General features: G+C 48.8%; 1 protein-coding gene across 1 annotated transcript; it reads right to left on the bottom strand.

Moving 5' to 3' along the window:
• Window positions 1–597: 597 nt before the first annotated feature.
• FGF23 (fibroblast growth factor 23) lies at window positions 598–10594 on the bottom strand. Its single transcript, XM_059184551.1, has 3 exons — window positions 10319–10594; window positions 4602–4705; window positions 598–2995 (listed from the first exon to the last, which is right to left on the bottom strand). Exons 1-3 carry the CDS (start codon window positions 10512–10514, stop codon window positions 2558–2560), a joined length of 738 nt encoding a protein of 245 aa, XP_059040534.1. The 5' UTR covers window positions 10515–10594; the 3' UTR covers window positions 598–2557.
• Window positions 10595–11028: the final 434 nt, after the last annotated feature.

Here is an 11028-nt window from a genome sequence, read left to right on the forward strand (position 1 = left end):
AAATTCTTTTCCATTTGTTACGGAAAAAGGCTAGCCGGTGAAAACTAACTGTAGGCTTGAGCTGATGTAAATTTGAATACAAATGTGTATTTGTATATAATTGTGATGTAAAGGCCTCCTGGGCATCTTTGCTTCCTGTGTTTGGGGAGTTGTCAGGTAGAGATTAAAGAACGAATTCTAGGGGCACCAGCTTCAGAAAGAGAAGTGGATTCATTATCTTGGTGTCCTGCTACAAGGTCTCATAGGGCAGTAACACTGTCTGTGTCCAGTACATCGCAAATGATTCACTGGGACATTGACGTGGTTAACTCTGTGGGTATTTGCCAAATACAAAATTCTCTCCTTAAAACACTTCTGAACTCGAGTGATCAGAAATTCAGTGTTGATAAAAAATTTTCCTTGCTTTCAGTAATGCTGTCAATCAAAATTGCTGAGTCCATTTATGAATGGCAAAGACTGACTTTTAAAATTCTGACACTCTATTTGAATTCAGTATTGTGGTCTCTGGATTTTCACAATGCTGCCCTCCCATAATCCCTTTCGTTATCATATTCTGACATGATTTCACTGAGTAATACAGAAAGGAAAAAGCTAACAGAAGCTGAGATAAATTTTATTTTTCTTTCAAACAGAAGAAAGATAAAAGGTGGGGTTACACTTTTATAAATATCTATAAATATTGAGCGATAAGCAAATTTTCCAAATAAATAAATAAATATTGCCACATGCTAAGGAACGTAGGAAATTGTGGGGACTACCCCGGCTCTGCCAAAGGAAGAACCCCTAATAAATGGTATTGCGTGTATAAGACTATGACCAGTTTTCTGCCAAAGTCTTTTCCGGGATTTTATGTCTAGTTATCAGTATGGGGGAGCTTCCAAAAGCTTATAGACAGTGTAATATCTCTAACAGGAAATGAAAACTATGGAGAAAATATTTGCCATGCACTGCTATATGGGAGCATACACAGTTTTAGTGTTTCAGAATAGGAACCAGTCCTTAAAGTTCAGTTTAAAACCATCAAATGAAAACAGTTGTCCAATATTTCAGAAGTAAAAAGAACAGATTTGTTTCTCAGGCTGGGTGCATGATGGCAGTGGGAAAAAGCAAGGTGATGCGAAGAAGCTGTTGCTAGATAGCATTCTGCTCTGTGGGTGGCCATCTAACAGAGGTAGGAACATGGGACCCCCTCTTCCCCTCCATAGGAAGACTCTGAGTCAGGTGGTAAGGCTAGGTAGAGGGAGGCTGAGCATCAGGCCCACCTGGCTGGTGCCTCAGCTGTTGGGTAAGTGAGGTTTGGTTTTCACGGGACCAAAAACTGTCTTCATGTAATGCCCCCAGAATTTGCAAGTGGCCAAGACTGGAACATGTCAGCCCAGGAGGGTTTACCTCTGGAGCCAGCGCTGGAGAGCGATAAGCAGAGCATAGAGAAGAACTGACAGTGTTGTCTTTGGGTAACTCCTACATTTTGATCCCCTGATTATTGGACTTCTTTTCCCCTGAGTCCTTGATGCCACTTCACTTCCACAGAAAACGGAACCCAAGAGCAATCCCATTGTCATTGCGAGACTCCCTCCCTGTGTCAGTTTGGTAGTTAATCCTGAATGCAATACTACTCAGCTGGGAAGTAGGCTTCATAAATGCCTCAGAGGGGAATTTGAATTTATTTCCATTTAAAAATTTATTTCAAAAAAAAAAAAAATTCCATTTCCTAGCAGGGGAGATTTTCATGAGCCAATGCCAAAGCTCTTCCCCTGGCCAAATTCACTAAAGCCCAAGACAGGGCCCATAGACAGGGTTATATCACGGTCTGCTTGGGAGCAGGCAGGGTCCTTCTCGTCCCTTCCGCTCTGGCTCCATAGAAGGGGAGAGAGCCTGGCAAGGGGGGCCGCTCCACAAGGAGGTTGAATTTTCTAGCTTGATTTCTTGATGCCTCGGTCATCCCAGCGTTCTAGTTCCCTTTTGACGAGCCTACTACCCATCTTTCTGACAGCTCTTCTCCAGAGATGCTCAAGGAAGAGAAAAGCCTTGAGGTTAGGATTTTACCAGTTTGCCCAGGTCAGCTGTTAATGGCCTAGTCAAGGTTGCAGACTCAATGCCAACAGGGTTGGGGCTGGTGCCACAAACGTCAGGAGCAGTTGGAGATGCTGCTGGCGTTGGCTCTTCCTTCACCTTCGAGGTGGTGAGCTCACTAAGCCTGTGTTTGGGTTTTAATGCTGGACTGATGGAAAGGAGAGGCATAGGGAAGAGGAACTGCCCGGGGTGTTGGGGGGATGGGTGGTGGTGGGGTGGGAATCCCTCTCTCCTTCAGGAAGACGAAACTTCTAGTTTTATCTTTCTGGGCTTCAGAGTTCGGACAGTGGCATAGGCGGGGTGGGGAAGGCGGTGAAACTGCCATGACTCAGGCCTTAAAGGTACATTCTCGGGGGACCTCCTGGCGCTAACTGCCCGCTCCACCCCCACCTTCCCTTTCCCTGCACTGCGGAGGGCGCGGGTCCCTCTGAAGACAGTTTGGTTTTCTGAAAGGCGGCTGGGAAAGGATTCCTTTCTGGTTTCCCTAGATGAACTTGGGGAGGGGGCGGCACCTGTCCACGCCCATCCCCCCCGCGTGCACGTTCACCCGGTTGCCTCTGAGCACCCCTAACGGGTCGCTGGCCACCACACTGTTGTCCTCGGCGCTCGGGAGCTCCTGGGAGCAGGAGGCCGGGGCCGGGGTCATGCGGGGCCGGGGCTTCAGCACGTTCAACGGGTCGTGCTCCATGTCCTCGGCGCTGCGCGTGTGCCGCCGCGGCCTGGGGGTGTTGAAGTGGATGAGGGGGATCTCATTCCTCCGGGACAGGAACTGGGAGTAGGGCGGCGGGTTGGTGCCCGGCAGGAAGGCCCTCTTGGCTTGGCCCAGGCTGACGAGGAAGCGGTGCTGCGGGGAGTGGTACACGTCGTAGCCGTTTTCCAGTGTCCGCTGTCGGAACCTGCAGCTCTCGGGGCTGAAGAGGTGCTGAAAGGGAAGGCGGTGGGGTGAGCGCCCCGCGGACCCCCGGCCTCGTGCTCCGCCCCCGGACCGCACCAGCCCCTCCGGGGTGGGGGTGCTGGGCCTGGCTTAGCCCTCCCTCCCGGGCTCCATCAGGGGCCGTCCTTAACCCCTCGCTCCCTTCTGCGGGGGAGATCTGGCCTGCGCTTTCCAGCTTTCCAGTTCCCAAGCAGGCAGCACGGCTGGGAACTGCAGGGAGCTGCGGCAGCGTCCCCCACAGCTCCCGAGCCCACAGCTCCCGAGCGCGGGCCCTCCCGCCCTGCACTCGCTGGCTTGGTTGTGGGCTGGCCACCGCAGGCAGCCCTTTATCCAGCTTGTGGAGGAACCGCCAGCTTCAGTACGACCCGGGCCCTCCCGCCTCTGCCTTTGGCTGGAAGTTGGCTTGGGTCTGTCTCCTTGCCTGGAGAAAGGAGGGGGTATAGGATTTGTAGGGTCAGACATAACAGAGGGTACTCACACTGAGATGATGTCCTTTGGGATTTGGGGCTGGGAACTCTGGCAACAGATGACTAGGTTTGAACCCTCACTCTGCCACTAACTAGTACTGGGTTTTACCGAAAGCCTTCTAGGACCCTGCGCATGTTGTTTCCATTAATCCTCAAACTCCACGGAGTGTTTTTACAGAGGAGGACTATCTATATGCCTAAGTGTGGTCCAGAGAGATTTTAACTGAATGCCTATATTGTTCCACAAAGAGTTGTCTACTTGTGGCCAGATACTGTAGTGGGTGCTGGGACATGGCAACAAGCCAAGCAGGAAATCATTGCTGTCATGGTATTTCTAGTGGGTCTGACTGGTGGGAAGAGGTTCCTGAGATGAGCAGTCCTCCTACTGTATGACCTCAAAATCCTTTGGACTATGCCTGCAACCTGTGATTTGGGAAATCCTATGCTTACCAATCTAAATGACCAGCGACCACAGTTAAGGCAGAGATCATTCATGAGAAGTCTTCATTTTTTTCCTATTTTTTTAACGATTTTATTTGTTTATTTGACAGAGAGAGAGGGAATGAGCACAGCAGGAGTGTGGTGGCAGGCAGAGGGAGAGGGAGAAGCAGACTCCTTGCTGAACAAGGAACCAGATGAGGGACTCGATCCCAGGACTCTGGGATCATGATCTGAGCCAAAGGCACGTCCCCAACTGACTGAGCCACCCAGGTGTCCCCATGACAGATCTTTAACTGGAGGGAGATCCCAATTTACTTCTTCCAGGTGAGGAAACTGATGTGGAGAAAAGTGAGGGAACCAGCCTGAGGTCAAGAAGGTGTAGTAAAAGAATCGGGAAGACACGCATGGCTTCTCACTAGAGGACCCACGTATAAGGTGCTGTGTAGATGCATGGATGGGTGCCCGTAGGCGATCAGACTCGAGGCTAAGAGAACCAGAACTCCAGAACCAGACTAGCTGGGGTTCAAGCCCCAGCTGCATAAACCTGAACATCTACTACTTAGATCGATTAAATCACTCCGTAAAAACATCACCAAGCACTGCCAGTGGAATCTTTCTAAGATTTTATGTTCTGGGGAAGAAACGGATTATCTTTAAATGGTGGCCAGCCCAAAAAAGAAACTCACGGATCCAAAGATGTTGCCTCGGAAGTCCATACACAGGTACCGCCTGCTCATCACACCTGTGATCACCACAAAGCCGGCATCCTCTGATCTGATCATCAGGGCGCCTACGGAGAAAATCATCGAGGTCAAAACCTGGCTGCGTGTCCCATTCCTAGTGCCCTTCCTGAAAATGCACCTGCCTGAAACCTTCCTGGGTGGATTCTCAGAGTGCTGATTTCACTTCACTCTCCCTTGTCCTTACTTGTTCAGCTTCATTTCTTCTGATTCCCCCCTTGCAAACTCCCACCCCCCCCCCACCCCCCATGTGCCCCTACTTCCACCTCATGTCTGTACGGAGCACTCTGAACTCCCAGCATTCTCTCCTCCGTGCCGGACACATGTTTCCCTCTCCCCTGTTCTGTCTCTACTTCCCCCATTGCCCGGCTAATGCCTCTTCATGTCTGCGGCCGTCATCACGCTCTCACAAGCCTTCTGGGCTTTTGGGATTTTTAAATCGACACCGAGATGTCCTTCGAGGATCCGGCTTGTAAATAAAGCCTGACGTTCACTGAGGGATCTGCACGGTAGTCCGTGATCCCTCACCCACCACCCGTTATGAACCCAGAACTGCGAGAGAATTGATCTCCCCCTCCCTTCTCTGCTTATTGAAGTCTCTCATCCTTCCAGGCCAGGCTCAGATGGCACTTGCTATGAAGAGTTTCCTAATCTCCCTATTCAGAATGAATGCCCTCACCTGCATTACAGAGTGTATGTCACTCACCTGACCTTGACCAAGTTCAGGTTATCTAGGGCCTCCCCTAGAGTGAGCTCCCTGGGAGGAGAGGGCTTATTTCTCTGTGTCTATTAGATACTACAGATGCACAGTATTTCTTCTTGGATCTTTACTGCTACTCTCTGTCCTCTTCTTGCTTGGCGGTGTCCACTCCAGGGCAGTCCCTCATGGTCTTTCAGTGTCCCCACTCAACAAACAGTCTCCAACAAGGGCCTAAACCCCACACAGACTGCCCACACTTTAAATAATCAGTAACTGCCTGCCCTCACGTAATTGTAACAATTGCAATGCGTTGTACCAAGGACCAGTTAAACTCTAAAGCTGTTTTGTGGCAAGACTATCATTCAGCAAGAGTTCCACCCCAAAGGCTGCTTAATTACCTGACATTTTCTGCTAAAAATCATTTAAGTCTTTAAAGTCACTTGCATTTACTTACCACAGAATTTCCATATGCATCTCCTTTAGCCTCACAACCCCCCCCCCCCCCCCCCCGGCAGCTGTTTGAACTTCCATTTTAGAAATGTAGTATGGAGAGGTTGAAAATGCCCGGGATCTGTGCTCAGGAAGTGGGATGACTTACACCTGGGTCTCCCCCCTTTCCCTGAGTAGGCTCAACTCTGAGGAGAGTAGCAGACAATACTTAGACACCAGCTGAGGATAGAGCTTCGTTTGGACTAAAATTGGAATGATTTGGGACAGAGGGAATGAGGGCGGGAGCAAGCCCAGAAAGACAAGAAAGCAAGAAGACCAAGGAGAAACATTAATTTGTTCCCATGTTTGGCTACGGGTCAGCCTTGAGGGAGGCTTCTGGAAGTGGGGTGGAGTATAGGAGGTGCAGAGGTTATTTAAATTGCCCCATGATGAGGTCTGCCTACGGGTCTCAAATATATGGCTAATCCTAGGACAAACTCTGAGAGAAACAAAGAAATGTGTAAAAGTAAGTTTCTGTTCTGATGAATTTTCAGCCTAACTGGGAAAAAATTACACATAGTCACTGGTTTTGAGTGGTTGCACTTAGGTACTTTACAGATTTTAAATTCTCCAAACAACTGTGATCTGGTTAGTCTTACTAGTATTAACATGGGTGGCAGCAGCATCCCCATTTATGTGCAGAGGGAACAAGAACAGGATTTAAAGTCAGGACAGCCACTCTAACATCATCTTCCTACAACCCAGAGATCACCTCCCACAGAAACCATCCCCAGCCTGAGGAGACAAAACCTAGTGCCAAGATCCGTGGCGCAACCCGTGAGAATCCCAAGTCACACTGCCCCTGAGAGGGTCAGGGAAGGGGCACTGAGCCAGGAACCAGGCCACATGGATTCTGGTCCCAGTTATGCCACTTTCTAACTCAGTAGCCTTGGACAAGTCATTGTTCCAGCCTCGGGTTCTTCAGCTGCGTAAAGAAGGTGATAGTAACTGGCCTGCCGACTTTACAGGGTTCTGATCAGAAATGAACGCAATGGTGGTTGGAAAAGTGACTTTTTTCAGGGAGCACGGAGCAAATGGAAGGCATTAGGTAGCACGCGCTGGCCTGCCATTTACGGCAAGCCCAGACTTCAGCAGCCACGCGGGCCTGGTGCTCAGGGTCAGCGTGGGCCCTGTGCGAGCCACGTGATCTCCTGGGCTCTGGGGGCGGTCCCAGTAGCAAACAGCCTGGAGGGGAAACTTGAGCAGCTGCTACAGATGATGCACAGTCTTGGGTCAAACCAATAGGAACCAATGAGAAAGTGCAGAAAAGGAAAGAGACAGGTGGCCTTCCCTTCGCCTGTGCGGAAGGCATGTTTCCACAGGCCGCGGAGGTTCTAGGGCAGAATCTGGCAGAAAGAAGGCACGACAACCTGTTGCAGCCAGGTGGGCCTAATGGACTGGCCTGTGATCCCAAAAGAAGCATGGGGTTGGGGTCAAGGTGTCCTCTAGGTGACCTTAGCCAGTGTAGTTCCTTAACCTTTGTTTTTCAGAGGTAGTGGGATTATTGACCTCGTTTGGTCATCTTGAGGGTGTAACGAGATAATATTTTTCTCCACAATAAAAACACTTTCTAAAATGTTAGTAATTTTATTATTGCCACTTGCCTCCACTCTGCTCTAGAAGTGGGAAATTATTGGAGCACCTGGGTGGCTCAGTTGGTTGACAGTCCAGCTCTTGATTTGGGTTCAGGTCATGATCTCAGGATCCTGGGATTTGTGCCCAGCAGGGACTCTGCTTGAGGATTTTCTCCCTTTCCCTCTTCTTCTGCTCCTCCCCTTATGCTCTCTCTCTATCAAATAAATAATAAATCTTTAAAAAAAAAATAGTAGGGGAGCCTGGGTGGCTCAGTGGGTTAAAGCCTCTGCCTTCGACTCAGGTCATGATCCCAGGGTCCTGGGATGGAGCCCCACATAGGGCTCTCTGCTCAGCAGGGAGCCTGCTTCCCCCTCTCTCTCTGCCTGCCTCTCTGACTACTTGTGATCTCTGTCTGTCCAATAAATAAATAAAATCTTAAAAAAAAAAAAAGAATTTACCAAAAAAAAAATAGACAATGATTGGCTCTGTTCTATTCTCATGCTGGTAAATGATGATGGTGGATGTAAAGTGCTTCGAGCTCCTGGAAAGAAAGATACTATTTTGCAAGATTAAAGAGCCCCAGGATAATTCAGCTTCAAGTAGAGAGAGCACCAGCGGGGAAAATGGAAGAAGGAAAAATATCAGGATCTTGGACATGGTATTAACCACAGGTAATAGGCATCTCTTCTGCTGTTTTCAATGAAACGGGGATGGTGGGGAGTGGGCGGGTGGCCTTCTTCATAGCAGGATCAGAGACACAGATATCAGAGAGGCTCTCTGACTTCAGTGCTGTGAGCCCCAAAGGAGGTTATAGAATCTTACAGGCAGGTAATTTCACAACGACTGACAACCCAAAGATGGGTTGGGCACTCAGCTATTAATCAAGAATTGCCTAAAGCACAATGATCAAATGAACCATATTTCACCAGCAAAGTATAATTAATTAAGAGGAATAAAACACCACACACCCTCCATCAGTGTAAGCATATCCTCCACCAGTCTGTGAATGACTTGTGCTACTTATCTGCACGCCTCAGTGTTTCCTTTTTCCGTTTTAGCTAACTTTTGACCTTTGTATATACATTTATTTGGGTAATGACACAATGACTGATTTGAATAGTATTAAGGTTTATGTAAAGTAGGACGAGTAAGTCTCCTTCCCCCCAGCAAGACCCCCCAACCCGAGTTGCCCTCTGCTGGTTTGTGTTGATTTCTAGAGACATAATGCTTGGCTATTGTCTACATCTGACAAAATAAAATCATTCCTAACCAAAAAAAAAAAAAGGTCTGAAATAATTTCCCTTCATTTTGCTTCTTCTCAATCACTTTAATTCACTCCCGACTGGAATGAGTGCCTCCTCTGAGCCAGATGCCAGTAGATATTTGAGGAAAGAGTTCTCCAGCTCAGGCTGCTGGCTGAAGGCAGAGCACTCACACTGTTCCACACACAGCTCACCAGAGCCGTCTCGCACTCTCTCCATCATGCTCAAGGACGGGTCTTTGAGGGTTTCTTTCAGTAAAAGCTTTTGTTAAATATCTCTTGAATAAAATGAGCAACACTTTGTATGCACCAAGTGTATCCATATTTAGTGCAGATTTTTGCCATTCAACTCCAACCTGGTTTCCCAAATGTTGTCTCCCGAACCCTACTGCATCCCCTGGAGTTCTGGAAAGTGCCTGGTACTTGCCAAGAACTTCGCTCCCTCCTCTCATCTCCTGTCATCATCCACTGAGCACTTGAAGAGGTAGGCACGGCTGGCTCTCCCTGCGGATGTATCTTGCTACAGTTTTAAGGACCTTTGATTCCACACAGCAAGGTCACAGAAAATTATCAATTAATTCAGTACAACAATAAGGGCAAATCATTATTCCCATAAGAAGTTTCCTTTAATGAAACAGAGACTGTGATTACTCTGTCATTCCTTCCATTTGCTCTAGATTGAATCAGCTTGCATTCTTCTGTACCCTCGGCGTAACTTTGACCCATTGTTCTGAAGTAGAAGACCTTGTCTTTTTCCATACTTATCCCCCTCTTACCACAGAATCCCCTATGTAGGGGCTCACGAAGGCACCCTCATTTGAATCGCAGCTAACTGATCAGCTGTGGACTGTGATCCAGCTTGTCACAAACCTAAACCTTAAAATCATTCGGTGGCCTCATGTTGCCAAGCAGTTCCCAACTAGCTCAATCTGCCACTGAGTGGAAATTTCAGCTCCACAGAGAGGAATCACCAACCGATAGCAAACTGGGTACCTCTGAAGCCCCCAGGAAACATGCTGGGAGCATGGATGCATGGACGGTTCATGGGCTTGGTCAGACCCATCAAGACAACACACCTGGACAGTCTGTCTTTAGCACATCTTTCCTGAGAAGTTTTATCAGACCAGAATATTGGAAACTCAGAGCTGGAAAGAGCCCCTGAATTCATCTATCCCAATCCTAGGTCTGATACAGGAATCTTCTCTGTAACCTCCATTGTTAGCCCTGTCCAAAGTTTATGAGCCAAACTCAGTGTCAATGACCTATCTGGTTTTTCCCCCTCTCAGCTTCCTTGCCTTTCTTTCTGTACATTTTTGGACTCTTTGGATAGGACAAAGTGAGAGTGGCTGCTATTGTGGGAAGAGGGATTATAGTTAAGACAAATTAATCGTGTTGGAAGAAACAAGTAAATGCTAATTAAGAATCTTCTCCCCGGGGCTAAGCACACATGTGTGCGCGTGCACGCGTGCGTACACACACACACACACACACACACAATTGGATTCCAGGCAAGAAGCTAGGAGGCTGGAGTAGCACTCTGGTCTAGCCCCAGGCCTCCCCAGATCCCTTGGAGGTGGGTGGATGGAGGAGCTCTCCATCCTTCCCGGCTGGAAAAAAGCCCCTATTGCCCCTACTCACTGTAGATGGTCTGGTGGGGTGTGCCATCCACATGGCCATCCTTGTGGATCTGCAGGTGGTAGCTGTTCCTGGCAGTGGCCGTGTACAGGTGGGTCAGGCCACCCCAGCTGGAGCCGAGCAGCGGGGAGGCGTTGGGATAGGCTCTGACTACCCAGCACAGGACAGAGACCAGGAGCCCAAGACGGGTCACTGACATTGCTCTGAATGGCTGGCTGGAGTTTGAAACCTGACACTGCCTGTGTCTGCCAGGCCTTTTCCTCCTCTTCTTTGTGGGTATCTGGCCTGCGGATCCTAGCTGGATTCCCTCCTTTTTTCCCTCGGACTTTTAAAGGGTAGCCGTGTGACATCAAACAGGAAAAACTGTACTGTCCACATCCTCTGTGTTGTAACCAGCCCGTTGGAAGAGAACGCAGAGCCCTCCAAGGTTCACGGAAGGCACGTCGTTATACGCACGCACACACACACACAGACACACACACACCCCTCAATTTCATGCCAGCGCTCCAAAAAGTGAATGATGTGTGGGCAAAAGTTATCTACGATTCTGGGTTGTCTGTTGACCTGTCCCACTTCCACCAGGAAATGTGAAGGGAGCCAGCAGTTCTGGAAAAAAAAACAAAAAACCCAGCTTCAGTCCTGCAGTCGACAGACTCCTGTGCAATTAATCTCTCATTGAGTCTACTCATTTTGGTTTTCTCCATCCTTTTAAT

The sequence above is a fragment of the Mustela lutreola genome, chromosome 8, assembly GCF_030435805.1.
Source record: "Mustela lutreola isolate mMusLut2 chromosome 8, mMusLut2.pri, whole genome shotgun sequence".
Lineage (NCBI taxonomy): Eukaryota > Metazoa > Chordata > Mammalia > Carnivora > Mustelidae > Mustela > Mustela lutreola.